The 21540-nt window shown below is 39.0% G+C and overlaps 1 protein-coding gene across 10 annotated transcripts in view; it reads left to right on the top strand.

The window, feature by feature from the left end:
- Rbms1 (RNA binding motif single stranded interacting protein 1) overlaps nucleotides 1-18437 on the top strand; it is a 205220-nt gene extending 186783 nt beyond the window's left edge. For 4 of the 10 annotated variants that reach the window (XM_078017467.1, XM_078017470.1, XM_078017471.1 and 1 more), the window contains exons 7-15: nucleotides 4878-4993; nucleotides 5874-5923; nucleotides 6043-6136; nucleotides 8600-8647; nucleotides 9533-9619; nucleotides 12278-12388; nucleotides 13505-13585; nucleotides 14846-14930; nucleotides 15742-18437. In XM_078017467.1, the coding sequence (XP_077873593.1) occupies nucleotides 4878-4993; nucleotides 5874-5923; nucleotides 6043-6136; nucleotides 8600-8647; nucleotides 9533-9619; nucleotides 12278-12388; nucleotides 13505-13585; nucleotides 14846-14923 (665 nt within the window). In that variant the 3' untranslated portion in view covers nucleotides 14924-14930; nucleotides 15742-18437. The remainder of the gene's footprint in view (nucleotides 1-4877; nucleotides 4994-5873; nucleotides 5924-6042; nucleotides 6137-8599; nucleotides 8648-9532; nucleotides 9620-12277; nucleotides 12389-13504; nucleotides 13586-14845; nucleotides 14931-15741) is intronic. The other 6 variants (XM_005315759.5, XM_078017468.1, XM_005315758.5 and 3 more) reach the window with 6 other exon arrangements.
- Nucleotides 18438-21540: the final 3103 nt, after the last annotated feature.

The raw sequence follows: 21540 nt of genomic DNA, 5'->3' as shown, positions 1-21540 counted from the left end.
CTGCATAACTAGAAAAAATGGTACTTTGGAAGGAGAGGTCATTCCATCTGTTAGTACTGTCATGTGTGATGATGAAATGCACAAAGACCTCACTTAGGACAGGCTGAGGAAATGTCCATTTCAACATCTGAGCCCAAATCACTGTAGAGTCTGAGCTCAAAAGACAGGTTAAGGAAACTGCAGAGATGTGCAATCAGGCATTTGTAAAATATCATCCCTCTCTCAAGTTTGGTTGAGGGCATATTGAAGAGTCCAGTAAGGCCATGATCTTAGACGGCTCTTCAGCGGATACTACCTATGATCAGTGTTTGCATCTGAGGTGTTGCCTTGGGCTTCTCACAAGTGTGTAAGGTCACAGTCACACCATGGTTGTCAGGCTTTGGGGATGCATGTTCCTGTTAGTTCTGATGAGGAAGAAAATAACTTCTCTGTCGGTTGATGAGGAAAAGAACCTGATGTGAGAGACCTCATGAGATATCTGAGATTTACCCTTATTAAGGGGAAATTCAGCCTAGAACACTGTGCATATTTAGCAAAATAATCAATTTGGGGTAGTTTATATACTTTCTATATCACTTTAATTTCAGGAATGTGTCTCAAATCACAAATCATGTTAGAACTCTTTGCAGTTATTGTTTTGAACAATAAAGAGTTACTAATATAGAAAAATGACCATGTAAGAGATTATCACAGGTGCTGGGTATATAGCTCAGTTGGTAGAGTGCTTGCCTCACATGCACAAGGCCTTGGGTTCAATCCCCTGCACCACCACCAAAATAAAAGAGAGAGAGAGAGAGAGATTGTCACACACTAATTTTGTGAAATTAATATACCCAAACCTCGCTCATAGCCCTATTACTAGTATTTATGGCACTTCCTGTTCTCAGTATCTGCCTTTTAAAACACAACCAAAGAGGCTTGCTGGAGGATCCCTCTGTAGAATATGCCAACATCCCACACCATCTCCCTTCAGCCTGTAGCCTGCACATTAGGCTCCCAGAAACAAACTTAAGACATCTCCTCATTTTGAAGGAATCACAGGAGAGATTGATTAACCAAAGATCTCTCAATTTTTAACAAGCTTGCACACACTGAAAAATAAGTGGCTTCATGGCACAGATCTGGGTGTTTTGTTTTTCTGTGCAAAAATCTAACTGAAATCCTCTTACCCTTGCTTAGCATCATGGTGTCAGATAAAATAAATTAAGCCCATTTGCCACCTACAACACCCGTAAGTCTTCACCTAGTTTGCTTTTCCAGAGCACACAGAGAAACATTAAATTCCAGGCATGCATTCTTTCTCGTCACACTCTCCAAGTCAATGGAGCAGCAATTGTGAAAGACAGACGGCTGCTGTCCCTACATCAGTACTTTGCTTCCACATAACATTTCTATTTAAAACAAATTTCTCTAAAAACAGTACTGTGTCCTGTAAATGACTAAATGGGTTTTCATAAGATTGGAAATATTCTCTTCCCCATTAAACTGCATGCCCCCTGGAGGCGAGAACTCAGATCTGCCACTGTACCACTGGCTCTTGTGTCCCTGACACATAGTAGGGCATTAAAACTTCAACTGATAAGGAGACCAGAGAGAATTTTGATAAAAGAAAAAAGCTGTTAGAATTTTATATTGCTTCACAAGCAAGACTCGGGCACTCCTAGTTCACTGAAACAAGGAGCCAGCAACATGTAAAAACTGGGTCATTTCCACTGGTTACATTCTTTAAAAACAAGAAATTTGTTTGGCCTAAGAGATACCTGCCATACACACCATTTCCACTACTTACTTTTTTGCTTTTAGAGGAAAATAACATATCTTAATGGCAGCACAAAAATTGGGTGGTAAATATAATTCATTTTTGAAAGATTCAACTACATCTTGTTCCATGTGTTTCTGTGTGTGTGTGTGTGTGTTTCATTTTAAATGCCATATGTATTTGCAAACATGCCTTTACTACATATTTTAGCAGACTTCATTCTTACCTGAGATCTGCTTTTCTCTGATAGGACAGAATCTAGATGAAAACACATTAGAAGCACATTACATCCAAATAGGGACATTGGCCATTTATTTAACAAGTGAGCTTCAACATGCACCAGGGTCTTGCTACCAAACTGCCTTCATTCACACCTGCCCACCGAGACAGCCCAAAGGAAGCTTCCAGAATGAGCAACCTGGTCACCTTCTTTCCCTGGAAAGAATTATACTAATCGAGGGAAACAGTTTGTATCAATCACTGAGCACGGGAAGCGCTTTTTAAAAATTAGTTAAATTTCAGTCTAGGAGCTAGTTTTTATAAACCCTCTAGATAAAAGTGTCTGTCACGGTGAAGACCCACAAAGTGCCAGCTCCACAGAGTTTATTATACTCTTTTGCCCTACAGGAGTATGTGGAAGCAAAATCTTATAACCTTAAATATCATTGGAGAAAACATTCTACTATGAGGCCCTTTTTAGATGTGCAGAGAGTAAGATCTTGCCTTTCTTCATCTGAGTTCTTGTTCTGACCGTCATTGTCAAGAGAGGCCACCACCACCCCCCACCACCCCCACCACACACACACACAGCCTGCACTTTATAGGCCTGCACTTAACACACTTTCACATTGACCCAGGAGCCTGAGGAGAATTTCAGTGCTAGAATTTTAAGTAGCATTTGCCCACAAAGGTGAGTAACTTTGAGAGATTCCAGGTATAAAAAGTCCTTATTTGCAGAAGATTTTGTCCTTTATTCCCTCCTACTTGGGTGTTATATTCTCAGCCCTAGTTTCTACCTGTCCCTTAATGACCCTGTAGAAGAATTAATATCAGTGATTACAAAACTTTCTTGCTTCATTGTATCTGTTCACCATCTGTAATTGGTGAAGGTAGAATTTCTAAAAACATGATTTTTTTGAAAAGACAAGTAGTATGGTTCATCTGTATTCTGGGATTTGGCTGCAGTCCATCTTCTGTCATACCCAGTTTGCCTTCTATGGAAGTTCCAAAAGCTCAGGTGGAGGTATTGGAGACAAGAAGGTAAACAAAGGAACACTAAAATTCTCACCAGACACCTAACATATTCACTCTGAACAACTACTACCTGTATTAGTCCATTTTTTCATTACTATAACAAAATGTGTGAGGCTGGATGACTTTATAATAAAGAGGCTTATTTAGCTTATAGTTCTGGGGATTCAAAGGGTATAGTGCCAGTATCAGCTTGCCTCTTGTGAGAGCCACATGATAGGTGGTATCACTACGTGAGCATTATTACAAGACCAAGCCAGAAAGCAGTTCAGGGGTTGGGCTTGCTGTTTGTAAGAACACAGGATCCTGCAAGAACTACTTCCTCCACTCCTTCTTAGGTTTGACCTAAAGACCTTCCTGTACGCTTCACCTAAACATTGCCACACTAGGGACCAAGCTTCCAACATGTGAACTATTTAGGAAATCATATCCAAACTGAAGCATACCCAGAGTACAGTTGCCATTCAGAAATGACTCCCATTCCAACCCATCCTTCAGGAGTGGTTCAACCCAGGAAGGGAAAAGCATGCCAACCAACAGCCGAGACAGCTCACCGAGACGGAATCACATACAGTTCGGTGTTTTGTGTTTTGGTAGAGAAATGTTGAGAGACACTATTGCCTCTACCCTGTCATTAGCGGGTGGATAATAGTGATATAAAATAAGAGATGAATTAGGATAATAAGCGGCAAAGGAGAAAGGAGTAAATTTTACACAAGTAATATTTTTCTCTTCATGGTTATTTAAGTTGGAAACAGAACTTGAAAGTAGTAATCATGGTTCTACAGTAGACAAAGGATGGAATGTGGGAGCCAGACGGGAAGGTGTGAGTGCCTTTATTACATTAACTAGACGCAGGCAGAAAAATGCACAACTTCCAGGAATGCGCTGCTGCTTCCATCTCAGAAAAGCAAATTGAAAAAGGAAGTCAGGGGTGGCCTATTGTGCTGCCTGTGGTTTGTTATTATGTCTCTTAGTTCTAATAAATGTGTCTCCTTTCAAAGAATCTCTGCATCTTTTCTACATTCGTTGCTTGGGTTTCCCTTTGTCTCATTTTTGTGAGGTGGACACTTGGTTAAAAAAAAAAAAAAAAAACTCTCCAAGTGGGATGGTTCAGGTACAGAAAAGTCTTTAAATGGGACAGGCAGGTGTTGGAAGGTTTCTCGCGATGACAGCCTTCACCCCCGTGTCCCAGGAACAAATGAGGGTCTGTGTGTATCCATTCATTGATTCAGCCACTAGGTAAGAAGCACCTACCAAGTGCCCTTTTCTTAGGCACTGGGGATGCAGTGATGACGGAGCCCACGGGAAGGAAAAGCAGGCACCAAGGAACACAGACTGTTAGAAATGCTGCAAATACAAATAGGGGGTATATACTACAAAGGGGGACTTATTTTCCACCAGGAGGAGTGGAGGTCCCTATGAGGAATGTTAATGGGAAGCTACAGAGGCATTTGCAGCTGGAGGAGTGCAGGGTGGCACAATCCTATTTTCATTTGAAGATTATTTGGGTGACTGTCTAAAGGCAGAATTGTAGAGAAGCCAGAATGCAAAGAAGTACCCATTAAAAAAAAAAAAAAAAAGCACCAAAGTGAATGGGAAGATTCCTTTGCTTCTTCAACAAAATGGCCCTTCAGATGTTTTCATGATGCCCTGGTTTGGAAATAATAACCAGTGCATTATTCTATACTAAGATCTTTCACCAGTGGCTGATTTTCTAAGGGTCTGAAGAAGCTTCTGCCTTGCAGTGTTCTATTAGGTCCCTCATAGCTCCCGAGCCGCTCCCACTAGAAAAGAAATCCCGTTATGCTTGTCACCTGTGCGTGCACATGGTTGTGTTTTGTAATATTTTTCCCTGATCACTCAGCTCCTACAGAACCTTTATTGTGCAAATTTGCGGATGGAGGACAGAAGAAGAGACAGAACCCAAACAAATACATCCCTAATGGAAGACCATGGCACCGAGAAGGAGAGGTGAGACTTGTAAGTCCTTTCTTAACTTCAGTGTGGGTGTGCCATCGTGGGCAGCTCCGAAAGGTCACACAGGCATCTCCCTTCAGCTGCCTGGTCACACCTTTCTGCCAGCAGGTTTTCATTCAAGTAATGCTCAGACTGAAACCCTTCCCCCTGTGTGTGTGTGGGCAGGGGTGCTCACCAAGTGACAGTTCTCCACATAGATGGTGCAAACAACTGTGTTCCCCAGCTAGCTGCCTAAGTAGGAGGCTCTAAATTGCTATGGAATTGCATGAGTGTTTTGAAGGTCTTTTATGCCATGGTTTAGGTATAACCGTTTAGAAGGGTTTACATTTATTATATTCAAAAAGTATTCTAAATAATATTAAAATAAATGTATTTGTCATTGAGGGTTTTTTGGGGGGGTTGTATGTTTATTTAATCTTGTTCTTTTGAATAGTTTTTTTTAATCTTCAATTTCTTAATAAATTATTGGGCCTCCACTTCTCTATATTTATTTTCAATGAATTGTTAACATAATTTTTAAAAATAGCATACAGGTCCCAGAATGTCTGGAGAAAATAAATGTTCTAGAATCTGGACCATCCAGTGATAATCACTAGCCACTTGTGGCCATGTGTACACTTGAAATGTAGCTGTTTTGATAGAGAGATTGAATTTTTCTATTTAATTTTAAATAGCTGCATGTGGCTAATGGCTACCATATGGGACAAGCACAGGTCTAGAGCTTAATTCTCTTACTGAGCTTATAATTATGCTTGGCTGTAACAAAAAAAAAACCAGTTTTATCAAATGCTACTGTTACTGTCTTATGTTGCAATGTCTAAGAAATAGCATTATCAAATCATGCCTTTCCAGCTGAATGTTTGTGTCCTTCTTTTTCCTGTAGGCTGGAATGACACTCACTTACGACCCAACCACAGCTGCTATACAGAACGGGTATGTTGTTACAATAAATGCCTAATGGCTTGAGGGAAATTAAGGGTGGAGAATATCATTTCTTTATGAATTATTCCACTTAAAGGATTACTTAATACAGGCTTTTGTGTTTGTTCTAGATTTTATCCTTCACCATACAGTATTGCTACAAACCGAATGATCACTCAAACTTCTCTTACACCCTATATTGCATCTCCTGTATCTGCCTACCAGGTTTGTACCTTTAGGATTTGTCAGTACAACAACTTATGATCATGAATCTCTGCTGCATTTTTTAATGTGTCTTAAAAATCTGAATATTTATAATGAAATTTAACTCATTTTATGCAGCTTTTTGGTACCCAATTTAGAATAAGCTGCTTTTGATTTGGCAGACCAATTTGCTTTTATGTTTAGGAAAATATATAAAGCCAGGGAAATGGTTGCCCATTATCTGTCCTTGGAATCATGGCAATTTAGAACTGAGACAAACCCACATACTTCCTCCACTATCCCCCCACCTTTTAGATGCCAGGTGTCCCAAAAACTGAAATTTAAGAGAAATGCCATTAGAATAGGTGTGTACCTTGCTTTTATTTCTTTGTCAGCAGAAACTAATAAAAGAAGTAAATATGCTTATACACGAAGGTGTGTCAGTTAGGTTACATTCAGTAAACAGTGCAGATGAGATTTGGGGCCTGCCCACCAAAAGAAAGAAAAAAAAAAATAGAGGCAGCTCTATTTTATATGTTATTTTGTGCAGAGGCTTTACCTTAAATTCCCAACTGAGGAAATCTATTAAGCACCTGTCATAAGGTCAATCTGATTATACTTCAGGGATGGCTCCTCTTTTACATGACCCCAAGGGTGCACGTGCCCTCTCACCTGTATCAGAGCCCCTCCAGATGTTGACTGCCCAGTCCAGACAGGAGCTTCTAAGGGAGTTCAGTTGCAGAGAGAGAGAGTTCTCTTCTCTTGACTATTGGTATTCTATGGGACTAAACTAAACTTTGGTGCATTCTTGTTTTAACAGCAATTGAATTCGATGTTGTAGTCCTGATTTCTGATCTTAGGGGACTACAGTATCTAATGTAACAGCTGTGTTATTTGACTTCTGTAACCTCAGATTCTTCATCTTTAAAATGGGGATAATAATAGTTTGTCTCATAAGTTTGGAAAAGTTACAGGACTGAGTCTATGAAAAGTGTTAATGAGCACTCAAAATATTAGCTGTGAAATATTATCATCAGTAGCTGGCTTATAATAAAAATATATTGGTTATACTTCTTAAATAATAAATTGGTTAACCTAAGCCAATGTCAAAGCTGGTTCTGTCTAAAAAACATAAAAGTAGCTTTGAATAACAGAAAAGTGACTAGATGCACTAAAACTGAAGGGGTTGTTGGGGTTTTGTTGTCTTTTTGTGTTGCTGGGGATTGCACATGCGAGGCAAGAACTCTACCACTAAGCTACATCCCCAGCCCTGAGACCGAAATTTTAAAGTAGTAATCACCACCTCTCTCAGCCTTTAGATTAGTGTATGTTCCTTCCCCTGATTGTCAGTCATTTTCCCTTTTCTTTGTTCTCTGAGAGTTGTTTATACTTAACCATGGTTCTTCAACCTGTTGGGTACAGTAGTCACTTAATGCCTCTTTAATTGTGTAGTGCTTAAGATTTCTATATTTTCCTTGCATTTTCCCTAATAATTCCTATGTCTGATGTTAAGAAATAATTTTGAACTATCTGAACTTAGAAATCTGTCATTTATATATCATTAAAAATAGGGGCATGTATAAGCTTATTCTTAGGCAAATGAAAGATTGCACATATTAATTTCAACTTATGCTGCTATAGATATATCAACTATTATGGTATTTTTCCACTACCTTTTCCCTTCTTTAATATGAAATCAATGTGCATTTCAGAATCATTTCATAGAATAAAAAATTAGAAGGCCGGTTTGGTAATCAATTTGATATAGCTAACTGGAAACAACGTTATCATTTCAAAGGCCTGATTTCCTCTCCTGGGCATTCTGTATACTAAGATACCTGTGGAATTCCATTCCCTTTGCCTGACACTCAGTGCCATAACATCTCAGACGGATTCTTAACCCCATACGTTCAGGGACCAGGTAGGGCCAGTGAATGAGCTTTAAGTGACCTGTGCTGCAGAATGTCGCTTGTGTGTGTGCAATTAGTGGGGGTGGGGGCAGTCTCTTTCTTTATTAGGTTTTCAAGGGGATCTGTGACCCCAAGATGGTTAAGAACCAGTGGCAAAGAGTTTAAAAAGCATAGATTATTATTCCCATTTTCTAATTAGGGAACATTGAGGAATAGAAATCGACCATAGCTGGCTTGATGCTTAAGAGAGAAAACTGGATTAGGAGTCACAGCCCTTAACCTCATAATGCTGTACATGACTAGATTATGAAGACCGAAGCATATCAAAACCAAGTGCATTTGGCCCACATTGGGGTGTACAGGGAACTGCTTGCCCCCCTGTGATTTATCCAGGGAGGGCCCACCACTCGTGTTGGAGTGGGCCTTTCTCTACTAAACCACCATATGCTTATGTAGTTGGATTTGAGAAATTAGCATCTGCAAGAAATCACCAGTACCCCAACAGGGGAAAGGCTGCAGTCCAGATAACTGAAATGTTAACAAGGCAGAAGCACTTAACTTTGGTCTGCCTTAGGTGGCAAAGGAAACCAGAGAAAACAAGTATCGGGGCTCTACTATCAAGGTAAATCACAATGCATTCTTCCCCCCATGACTCTTCCCCATATTCTCTCTGTAGAATCTCTGAAGTTAACACTAGGGGACAGGATACAAGAGGGTTGTGTTAAGAATTGGAAACTGAAACATTTTTAAACTACATAGACTCTGGAAAGCCCTGGGCATCAAAAAGGGACTGATGTTATCCCTCTCCCGAGTGGCAGACTGCACAAGCCAGAATTCCTGCCACAAGCCTGACCCTCACATCTTATTTCTCAGTTCAGAGGGTCTTCTTTCTGTGTGGATGCCCTTTTAACTGTAGATGTCAGATATAGTTACTAAAGTTTAATTTCCTCAATCTGAATTTCAGATATTTGTTTTCTTCACTAAGTAGAAATTATTGACTACTATGTAAGATTTTTGAAACCTAATGTCCTGAGTATCAGAGAGAGATTGAATTTGGTTATTTTTATTAAGTCAGCCCATACTTTGAGGGTTAGTTTCTAATCAGATGCTCTAGAATTAATCCTCTTTCATCCATATCCTAAAGCACCTAGTTCATACCTTGATTGTAACACTTTTCACTAATTTGAGACGTTTACATACTTATCTTCTCTGCTTTAGACAGTAAATTTATTGAGGGTGGGTCCCATGTCTTATTCACTTTTTTCTCTTTGTTGCCTGATACTCAGCAAATACTTCTTGAGTGGGCTAATAGAAATTGGTTCTAAATAATTATTTCATCCCATTCAGAGTGACCAGTTTGCCAAGAATGCTAACTGCCTTAATCTTTTTACTCATTGATAGTATTGTTTCCTTATTTTCCTTCTGTAGATTTTTAACACAATTAAAAGAGAACTAGGCAATTATTACAATGGAAATCATTGTTTCTTTAAAATTCTCCCTTTTCTAGGTGCAAAGTCCTTCTTGGATGCAACCTCAACCATATATCCTGCAGCACCCCGTAAGTTGTTCACCTCAGTGGCCTAATGTTCTGCCTGTAAGTAAGCCATGTGTGTACTCTTCAGGTTAAAACCCCTTTCCAAAGGTGATAAGGGACTTGGGAAATTTTAAGCATGGAATATGAAAGTGCACAGGTTAAAATGAATCAGTAGTAAGCATTAAATATATTTGTTCATAAGAATTTAAAACATACTCTGTTGGAGGCAGGACACTATTTCTTGCTCACATCAGTTCAGGGGGAGATCTGAGTGACAATGTTTTACAATACTTGATGAAACCGCACTCATGTTTTTACTGTTTAATGCAACCCTAAAGTAAAGATACAGATTTTCATCTGTGTTATTAGCCTCTTTGGAAATCAGGAACCGTTTAGTATAATTCACTCTTTGATAAATAACAAATGTGATTTCTTTGGTGACTTGAGCACCTGTTGATCGAATGTGTATCTAGTACTACTTTTTCTAAATGAGCTACTCTTCAGAATGAAATCACAAAGCTAAGCATGCCTACATTGACCTGCATTCTTGCTGTTAAGAAAGCCATAGTGGGGCTGGGGATGTGGCTCAAGCGGTAGCGCGCTCGCCTAGCATGCGTGCGGCCCGGGTTCGATCCTCAGCAGCACCACATACCAACAAAGATGTTGTGTCCGCCAAGAACTAAGAAAAAATAAATAAATGTTAAAATTCTCTCTCTCTCTGTCCCCCTCTCTCTCACTCTTTCTAAAAAAAAAAAAAAAAAAAAAAAAAAAAAAAAAAAAAAAGAAAGCCATAGATTTGGACCTCAGCTTTCTGGTGACAAGTGCAGAATGGGGGATCCTGATAATCAGTTTACAGAGTTTGTAAGATAAACATAGATCTGTTGCTTAGGAAGAGAACTTGGCTTTTGGTCTTAAGATGAGATGGAAATTCGTCCCAGAATACCTCTCCTAAAGTGGGCACTGCACTATATGACTGTATGTATGAAATAGCAATCTAGGCATAACTAGTTTTGAACAAGAAATGCTTGAGATGACCTTTAGGAAGCTAATAAAACAGGTTGATATTATATCACAGGAAAAGATATCTTTGATGCTTATGAATGTACATGTATTATGTGGTATATACGCATATTTCATACTGGGACACATCTGTGCACATATTCATGGCCATGTGTGGATTTGTGATGTGTATTATGTGTACATGAGCAAAATGATCAGGAAACTCCTTCCCCATTTTCTGGACTTCTGAGTCATGTTCATCTTACTCTGTGCTTTTGATAATGCACATTAGAAGTAGAATGTATCTTTTTTCCCCCTTTGACAACTTTTAGAGACAAAGATTGCACATATTTTAGTTTATCATCTTTCAGGAGACATGAGGAATGTATATAGAATGTTGCTGAGAATTCATTACCTTTTCCCACCCAGATCCAAACTGCCTGCCTTCGCACATGCCTCTGCCCACAACTGTGCATCTAATTATCAATAATTAGATTATCAGCAAAACAAATAACTTATTTAAAGGATATCAGTTACAATGAAGCCAGAATGTACATTAGTACTTGTGGAGTATGTTAGAATACTTGCACCATCAGGTAATTGGCCAACTGAAAAGAGGAATGATAAAATCCAGTTTATAGAAAAAAATGGACAATTAAAGTCCAAAAATAATTAATTAAATTTTGGTGTAGACGGTCAGTGAACCATGATCCAAGCATTAAAAATGATGACAGTGACAACTGTGCAATCTGTTAATTTTTATAGTGCAATGCTAAGTTAAAAGTAAAAACCCAAGATATGAAATTCTTCATGTTCTTTTATTGCAACTATGGAGAAACATGCAGAGGCAGGAACGGGCACATTGTGGTTGTTATGGGAGAGGCTGGATTATAGGTGATTTTTTTTCTTCCCTGTTTTTTTTTAAATATGTTTAATTTAGTCCAGAGCAGTGGCACACACCTGTAATTCCAGCAGCTCAGAAGGCTAAGGCTGGAGGATTGCAAGTTGCAGACCAGCCTCAACAACTTAGTGAGATCCTATCTTAAATAAAAAGGGCCAGGGATTTAGTTCAGTGGTAAAGCATCCCTAGGTCCAATTTCCAGTACCCCAAAATTTTTTTAAAATTTTGATTTTTAATGACCAATATTTTTTAAATGAAATGGAAGAACTTGGAATTGGTTGGTTAATGTTCCCTCTTTTGGCACCAGAATCACAAAAAGTTCTGAGAACCAATGAGTGAGTGAAGAATGCTCTTGATCCCAACTACTTAATCTTGAAACAAAGGGCTCTCTGTATAGAACATTTTTAAACAGATCACTATTATTGGTTCTATTCTTTTGCAGCTACAGAAAACATCACCTGTCTTTTTTAAGCATTTTATACCTTTGCCAGCCAAGGAGAGTCTGTAATTTGTGTTTGCTATTATAGCTCCTCCTGCTGGACTAAGCAGCTTCCCAGTTAAGTGAGGGTAGTGTTTAATGCAGGAATTTTTGTGAAGTGAATATCAAAATACCATTTCCCCTAACACTCTTACAAAGTCTCAGGAAAAGCAATCTATTAAGACTTTTGAACCTTATTTATTATTGATACCCCTTGCCAGTCTGAAAGATGTTATTTTTGCTTCACATTACTCACAAAGGGATTTCCTTTGCAAAAGGTAATTATAGAATCTTAACTCCTCTCAGTTTATCCTTTGTTGCTTCTGTCTCCCTTCCACAGGGTGCCGTGTTAACTCCCTCAATGGAGCATACCATGTCACTACAGCCTGCATCTATGATCAGCCCTCTGGCCCAGCAGATGAGTCATCTTTCACTAGGCAGCACCGGAACAGTAGGTGGCAAATTAATATCATGTGTCTCTGCAAATAGAGGAGGGTAAATTAATGCACCCCTGTGCCTACCCTATAGAATCACAGGTTCTATGATGACAGTTATTATGCCTGGCCCCAGCCCCACCCTACATTGCCTTCCAAAAAGAAAAAACTCAATTTCTTGATTAAGTGAAAAAATGAAAGTCTGTTCTCTAGGTTTCCCCTTTGCCAAAATTTAGCACCCACAAATGGCCACATCTAGCTTCTTCAACTAATGTCACTGGTATATCATGAAGTACCATTTCATGCAGCAAAGGATGAAGGTGACACATGGTAGCAAAAATAGGAAATATTCCCTCACCTATTCCTTCTGTTTTAGAATTTGAGAGCACTAAATCATGATCTTCATGACTTATTTCACTAGAGTCCAGGGGACTTGGTGGGGTAATGAGGTAGACCTGGTACTAGATCCATGTTGGTTTGTTTATAGTTTAAATTGTAAGAGATACCCACAGGAGTTTGATGCAGCCTGTATCTATAGTGGCTCAAAAGAACAAATGGTGGTGCATTTTCCCCTTTTACACTCATAACCAGCAGCAACTTCTTGTGCAGACTAAGCCAGAGCCATACACAGCCTGAGATGGACCAGAAATTCCTCCTGCCTTTAAGAGTGACTTCAGCATCAGGAAATCAGGATTCCCTGGCCTAATCTTCAGTGAAAGGTCCAATAAGACATCCACATTTAGGTCTCTACCTGTAGAAACAGTACTAGGTAACAAGTCAGGGAGCTGCTAGATAATAACAAGGTCTTCTGAGAAAAGATATCTAGAATGATGCATTAGTGATATTGAATTATTGAAGATGACAGACTTTAATGATCTTCACCTGTGTGGTTCTTTGTTAGGAAATCCAAAGACAACATGGAATTTATAGTTTGACAAATTCAAAATGTAGAAAATAATGACTTTGCCTTCCATATGACATATTTACATGGACTAATAAAACTTTGAGGGTAGCGTATTTAAATTTCTTCTTGGAGAACTCCATATATTTTATATCCAGCTCAAAATTCCCTGAGTACTCCCCATTTTGCGTGGTTTCTCCATTGTCCATCCTGACCTCCTCCTTCTTTTCAGTACATGCCTGCAACGTCAGCTATGCAAGGAGCCTACTTGCCACAGTATACACACATGCAGACGACGGCGGTTCCTGTCGAGGTTGGTGCAGAGTATTAAATGGCCATTCTGGCAATGGGTAGTTTCAAAAAGAGTGAATTAAGTAGAACTGAAAGCAAAATCTATCAAAAGTCAAATATTTTCATAAAAGGATTGACTTTAGAGGGAATATGTTATTTGAGACTATAAAATATAATTGTTACAAATTAGAATAACTACATCCAGGCCATATCCCCAAGAACTCCTAGAAATATTTTCCAAGCTTGTAGCACCTTTTTCACCCCTCCAGAGCTCTGTCTTGTCATCCCTAAATTGAGATAAAATTGGGAGTTTGTAATCCTAGTCCTAAAAATTGTATCAATGGTGATACTCACAAAAAGAAATCAGTCACGATTCAGATAGTTAATGAAAAAGGAAAGCTGATGTAGCAGACGTGGGAGAGAAGCCATACCTATTTTTATAAAGGGTGTTAGTGTAGCTAAATAACTCTTTAGTTCTTGTCACTAGAGCTGGTATGGAAGAAGTCTGGCATCTGATTATGATTGGACAGGAAACAGCATTTTCCTACAGAACATCCTTAAAATTCCAAGGAAAATACTCAGCTCACTTGCTCTTTCCCAGTAGGCATTGGGCAGAACACAATGGCTCCCATTTCCAAGAAGGGCCAAAGAACCATGTCTTCTTATTATTTGCCTTTCATTGTGTGATTATGGGAACCACAGTTTTCGGAGCCCACAATTCCTTATCACAGCAATTTTGAAACCCTCCAAAAACTTTGAAAATAAAAATTCTCTTTGTGACTAACTTCTTAGCAAAAATTCTGACCTTTCAAAAAAACCAACTTGAACTGAGACAAGGTGATACATTTGTCCCAGTTACTGTGTTTATACACTTGGTTCTGTATAGAATTACTGATATGTTTGATTATGAGGGACATCCCTAAGCCCTACTTGAGGGTATTATATGATATACAGCATATTTCATACCATGTCTCAGATTCTGAACCTTTAAAATGCTGAATTGTAAATCACATCTGACCCCAGGGAAAAACAGATTAAGAAATTTCTTTGATAAATGTAGCTTGATCAGAATAGACAAGTCAAAGATTTGGATGAGAGGTGCTTAGTGTCTATCAGACATTTCAGCTACTTGAGGGAATGATTAACCTAAAAAGCTCTGCATAATATTAAGAAATTCACTTTAAAAACTGCTTATTTTCAGGTGTATGCTTTTGACTTAGACCCAAGTAGCAGAGTTAGGATTTTATCACTAACACATTTCATCTGCTCTGCTTTGTTGTAGGAGGCGAGTGGTCAGCAGCAGGTGGCTGTAGAGACGTCTAATGACCATTCTCCATATTCCTTTCAACCCAATAAGTAACTGTGAGGTATGAGAGAAAGGTCTCCATTACCAAGGCACCAATCAGGCAGTCTGTGGTTCCCTTATCAAAATGATGCTTAGAATAACTCAGATCGATCATACTTGATTTCATTCTAGCCAGGGCATCCAATCTTGTTAAAATGTTAAAATCAATGATTTTGTTAGTTTGCAGATTCACTGTTCTATGCAAAAAGAATAACACTTTATATTGAAATCAAACACATATACACACACTCCTCCAACCCTCAAAAAAAGTAAGATCTGTAACATCATAGAACATCATGTATCAAACTTATTATATAAGTATCCTATACTATATTCTCAAGTACTCAAAACTAAAGGCAATTTAGCATAAGATGTTGCTTTATCAAGCATTACAAGATTAGTCCAAACTCATAGTCAAGATATTGCTAGTGTCAGTATCCTTAGATTAAAAGATTGTATTCCCACAAGTACCATTTTTTTTTTTACTTTACCATGTATATTATAGTAAAATAGCTATATGGAACCTGGTTTCTGGATTGCCCTGCTGACAATATGTATTGTTTGTTTTATAAAGTCATCCTTGTTCTTTAGAGACCCACATGAGTTTGGCTCTGATTCCCTTAGAGAGGAAAGTACTTTGCAAGTCCCATATTTGAAAGGCAGATTCAAAACATTGAAAGTGACCATTAGGTCCAGAGTTTGCATCTCTCCATGAAACATCAGTGATGAGCACAGCATTTTTCAAATATCTCTCTCTTTAAATAAGATTATAAGCTCTATGGTGTATTATATCGAGACCACAAAAGTACTTGTCTTTTATTTTTCTCTTGCAGATGTACAGAAGGGTGTTCTTACATGAAGAAGGGTGTGAAGGCTGAACAATCATGGATTTTTCTGATCAATTGTGCTTTAGGAAATTATTGACAGTTTTGCACAGGTTCTTGAAAACGTTATTTATAATGAAATCAACTAAAACTATTTTTGCTATAAGTTCTATAAGGTGCATAAAACCCTTAAATTCATCTAGTAGCTGTTCCCCTGAACAGGTTTATTTTAGTAAAAAACAAAACAAAAAAAAACCAAAAAAAAAAAACAACAAAAAAAAGATTTTTATCAAATGTTATGATGCAAAAAAGAAAAAGAAAAAAAAAAGAAAAAGAAAACTTCAATTTTCTGGGTATGCACAAAGACCATGAAGACTTATCCAAGTGCATGACCGGATTTTTGTGGTTTTGTTCATTTTGTGTTTAATTTGTGTTTTTTTCAGCTGTATGAAATGGGCTTTCTGAAGTTTAACTAGTCCGACTTCACCCATGGTGTTCCATGCTTGCCGTGCGAGTGTTGCTGTAACTCAGTGTTGCCGTCATGTCTCTTTCCTTAGCTTTCTGTTTTTCTTTCAACGTAGTGTGAAGTGTCTTATCCTTTTCTATGAATTCCAATTTGCCTTAACTCTTTTGATGCTGTAGCTGTTTCAGTAAAAGTTAGTTCAAACTAATGATGTAGAATGCTTTGACCAAATGAGCTGGTCTATTATGCCTTGTAAAACAGCAGCATAGGGCTTTTAAAAGGTAGTCAATAAAAGTTGCTGAAATTTTGGCTTTTTTAAATATGTAGTAGGTGTTTTTAATGATTTTTCACATAATGTGTAAGGTAGTGAAATGCAAGAAGGGAAAAACTGTTTTGTGTGAAACACATTTTCTGACTGGGGAACTTTTAATAGGGTTAAAGCGTTTGTAAGGCTGTATGCCGACAGTTTCCTCTGATAGTTTGACCGATTTAGGATATCTGCTGTATGATGCAATGTAAAGTCTTTTTTGCCTTTTTTCAGGAAGAAAAAAAAAAACAAAAACTAACTTGATGTTCTAGATTTAGTGTTAGGTAGTGTTGGGGCTGGGGGAGGGGGGCGGGGGAGGGGAGTCACCGAATGTTTTGTCCTTCCTTTATACTAATGATAGTGCTTTAGAATGAGAATTATGCCTGCGATCTGGCAAACTGAAAAAAAAAAAACAAAAACAAAAACAAAAAAAAAAATATGTTGCTATTGCAACTAAATGGCAAAAGCTAAAAGTAAGGATTTCTCTTCAAACATAAGCTGAGATATGAATAGAAGCGAAATGATTGGCTACTAGCTCTCTCTCTCTCTCTCTCTCTCTCTCTATTAGGTAAATTTGAAAAATAAAAATGACTTGGCACTTTTAAAGGTAACTTCACCAAAGACCGAAGAGCCAGTAACCAGTAGCTCCAACTTGTCTCAGCATCACATCTTCTGTGCTCTTTATTTTTGCCGGACCAGTTTGCGGTTAGGAGAATGTGCCTTTTTTGTACCTTTGAATTTAGGTTTTATAATTTTAATTGATGTATGGACACACACAAACAAACAAAAAAAAAAGCATGAAGGAAGATTTGGATCCAAGCAGTGCCACACTTTACATCATCACTACAAGTGTTCAAGTGTAAAGAAAACCAATTTTGAAACTATGAAATTCCTGATTCATAAATACACAGTTATTTCTACTTTAGTACATATGAGATGATTCACTGTTATTAAAGCTCTTTTATTAAGGCAATTGCATATGTTTTCAAAGCAATGGTAAATTAAGTTGTCTTCCAAAACTGTGTACTTGTCTGGTCAGCTGTGTATGATCAGTTATCTACCTCAGAGTCTATTTTCTTTTGTGCTGGGACAGGTTGCTGGCCCTCCCTGTTTCCACAGACCAAATCCTCCTAGCTCAGGAGCTAGGCCTAAGCAGTTATTTCTTTTGAGTATTTTTTAGTTCTTAAATTTTATTGCTTGTATTTGATTATAGATGTCAGTGACATTTCATAGTTTCAAAAATCCTTGCTGCTCTGAGAAGTGTAGATTCTAGTGAAAATTACATAGTCATAAGAGAAATGTGTTTGTTTTGTTTTTGTTTCCTTTTTTTTAAAGTTGTGGTATTATTGGTTCTACGCTCCCTGGAATATTACTGCTTTGTGAAAGTCCAGACTGAACGCAGCACCCTCCATGTACCTAGTACATTTATAAACCTGGGTCTCTCACTACTTGATATTTTTGCATTAGTTAAGACAGAAATTTGATAGCTCAGTTAGAGGGGAGGGGAAATCTGCTGCTAGAAATGTCTGAACTAAGTGCCATACTCGTCTGGGTAAGATTTGGGAAACATAACCTCTGTACATAAAAAAAATAAAAATAAAAAAAAATCAGTTAAACATCACATAGTAGACAGCCATTAAATTATAAAAAATTAATTTATGAAGAAAGACCTTTTGTACAGATTGAAAAAAAAAGATTTTCATAGAGATATCTATATGATCAAGAGAGTTAATTTTTTATTTTTGTTTTACTAGTGCCACAAACTTGCCAGTGGTAACTTATTTGTCCGGTTCAAGATAACTCTGTAGTTTTCTTTCCTAGGACTTGTTGTTAAACGCCAAAAGACATTTTTGAACTGTACATTTGATCAGATTGTTAGCTTTTTCTGTTTTATTTCTTTTGAGAACCTTTGAATAAAAAACATCTGAAACTTTATTATTCCTGTCAATTTTTTTTTCCAAGAAGATTAAATGTTTATCAGAGTTTCATTTCACTTCTGATCTCCTTCAGGCTCAGTAGATTTAAATCCATGTAGTGACCAAACACATGAACCATCAGCACACCACATCTCAGCAAAAGTCCAGTCTGAAATATGCCACTCAGACTGTTTTTGATGTCTGTTTTGTTTTGTTGGCTGTGGTAGTGATCAAACCCAGGGTTTGAGCACACTAGGTAAGCCCTCCATCACTGAGCTACAGCCGGAGACCTGCTGATCTATTGGGATTTTTTTGGGGGGGCGGGGGGGAGATTGTTCTTTTTGATTTTTTTTTGTACTAGGGATTGAACCCAGAAGCACTTAACCACTGAACCACATCCCCATCACTTTTTTGTATTTTATTTTGAGACAGGATCTCACTGACTTGCTTAGGGCCTCCCTAGGTTGCTGAGGCTTGATGCTTCTACCTCAGCCTCCTGAGCCGCTGAGATTTGATCTATTTAATGTGTCTTTAAAGAACAAGAAATCAGATCCCCTTTCTTCCTCCTTTCCTTACTGCTACCCTTTGACAGTTTCACTGCATAAATGGACAGAATAATAGTCTCCCACCTGTGGAAGCCAGCACATGGGTAAGGGAGAGAGAATGATCTCACCCAGGCCTTTGTGACCATGACTTCCTGTAAAGTCACCGGGTTTGGCTCTTCCCAGTAGGAGGTCCCTTGCATCATTCACTGGGGACTTGGAAGAGGGAGAACTTCCTTTCCCTCACTGACATATTATATGGGAAGTACTTAATCCAGGAAATTGACTCCTCCCCAAAGTGCATTAAATGTTTTAATGTTGTACAGTATTAGATTTTCTGCTGTCAGGGCGCTGTCATGGTGGTAAAAGAAAAAGATCCACTCCTCTCCACTTCTACATGCCTCCCGTCCAGGGCCCTTGGTGTACCATGTGAACCAGCTAAGGGGGAGTTAGAATTCTTCACTTGACTGGGTCAAGAAAATCCTGGTACTTGATACTTTTTCCAGAACAGACAGCGCATACTCCTGATGCTAACCAGTGCTTCAGAGAGAGATGTCAGAGTAGGAGAGAAGCCTGGCCTCTGAGACAATCAGGGCTACAGGAGTCTAAGTGGTTTAGTTGGTCTCATTTGCATTTCAGCTACACATGTGAGTGCCCTTTCACATGACTGTGACCAAAGGTAAGAAGAAATACTATTTAGGCTACTGGGCACCATAAGTTTTGTTAACCTCACCTTATTTTGTTCTTGTATTCTAAGGTTTGTTTATTTATTTATTTGGTGCCAGGACTTGAACCCAGGGGCGCTTCAACACTGAGCCACATCCCCAGCCCTTTTTATTTTGTTTTATTTTGAGACCGGGTCTTGCTAAGTTACTGAGGCTGATTTGGAACACACAATCCTTCTGCCTTAGCCTCCTGAGCTGCTGGAATTACAGGTGTGCACCACCATGCAAGGCAAAGAAATCTTTATGTCACAAGTCCAAGGGGCTTCCATCTGAGTACATTATACAGCCATCCCTTGGTATACACAGTAGATTGGTTTTAGAAGTCACCACAAACACCAAAATCCATAGGTGCTCAAGTTCTTTATATACAATGTAATAGCATCTGCCTACAACATATCCACATTTTCCCTTTGGATGCTTTCCCTCTAGACTGCTTATAATAAAACAATGTAAATGCTGTATATAGTTGATACACTATATCATTTAGGGAACTCTGACAAGAAAAAAGTCTGTGTGTGTTCAATGTAGACTTTTCCATTGGGAGTTGGTTAAATCCACCAATGCAGAACCCACAGAGACAGCGGGCTGACGGTGTACTGAAATGAATAAATACTCTTATTAAAAGCATCTCTTCTATATAATAAGGAGGATCAAGCCAGAGTGATGACGGTTCAGAGAAAGTGATGGCTCACATATACAAAGTGGAGTGGCACAGCTTTGTGGATAAGCCACACTTTGCCAAAAGGTTGTGGCTCCTCAGGCAGTTAGGTACCAAGGAACTGGGGATACCTTTTAATCTGCAATGGAATTGTCTGAAGAAAGACAGTGGCTGTTGCTCTCTGGTATGAGAGTCTCCCCTTTCCCTGTTGGTTGGGGATCTTCCTCATAGCCCCACCTCTCACGGGTAATAACATTACGTATATCCACCAGAGATGGAATTCTACATCTTGAATTTCACAAAAACTTCACTAGGAGAAAGATGGTGGCCCCCAGCCTGGGGTGGGAGTCTACAAATGTTAAGTTCTAACTAATAACAGCCTCAACTCATTGAGTAACCAAAAGGTGACACTGGGACAAATGTCATCGACCTGTAAAGATTCCCCCACCCCCTTCTACAAGAAGCCTAAGATGCCAAGTAGGTGGGAGAGGGAGGAGAACTCAAAGCTCAGGATTTCAGGAAATCCAGGTAGTTCATTCCCCCATCAAATAGCAACTCTATGAGAGAAACACTCCAGGGCTGGAGGCAGGCCGGGCCTAGGAGGGCGGGGACCAGGTGGTGGTCGCATGCTCTCAGGGGCTAGTTTGCACTGGCAGTGGCTGAAGCTCTTGGCACAGCCACAGCTGGGAGGCGCACTATGTGCCGGGCTCCTAGTGTGGGATCCACCAGGAGAGCCCTGGAATTTCAATCCTGTTTTGAAATGGCTCCTGCAAACTCCCTCTGGGTCCTTTACAGGGCAAGAAAGAGTTTGAGTTTGAGCCACTAGAGGGAGGCTTTTATTATTCTTCAGCCTTAACTGTGAGCTCTTAAAAGACCCAAGACCCAGTCACAGCCTGCTGCAATCTTGAAGGCCGACTCCAGGTGGATGGTCAGAATCTCAGGAACAAAAACCTCCAGGGACAACAGAGATCTTGAGTTTGGGGTTCTTTCAACGAAGCAGCTGAATGAAGCTCCCACCATCACTGTTACCGACACTGGCAGTGCACTGATCCTGACTGTGAGCCTTGTTGCTAGACTGGGGAGAGACATAAATGTGACTTTTTAAGACCAAAGGAAGCCAAGGGTGGGGGATAAGCCATGGGGCCTTGTCAGACCACAACTTAGGTTTCAGAAAGTGTTGTCAGGTCTCTAGACTGC

Source organism: Ictidomys tridecemlineatus, chromosome 7 (assembly GCF_052094955.1).
Source record: "Ictidomys tridecemlineatus isolate mIctTri1 chromosome 7, mIctTri1.hap1, whole genome shotgun sequence".
NCBI classification, from domain to species: Eukaryota; Metazoa; Chordata; class Mammalia; order Rodentia; family Sciuridae; genus Ictidomys; species Ictidomys tridecemlineatus.
The sequence above is the reverse complement of the archived record's forward strand: the minus strand, read 5'-3'. Positions and strand labels throughout refer to the sequence as shown.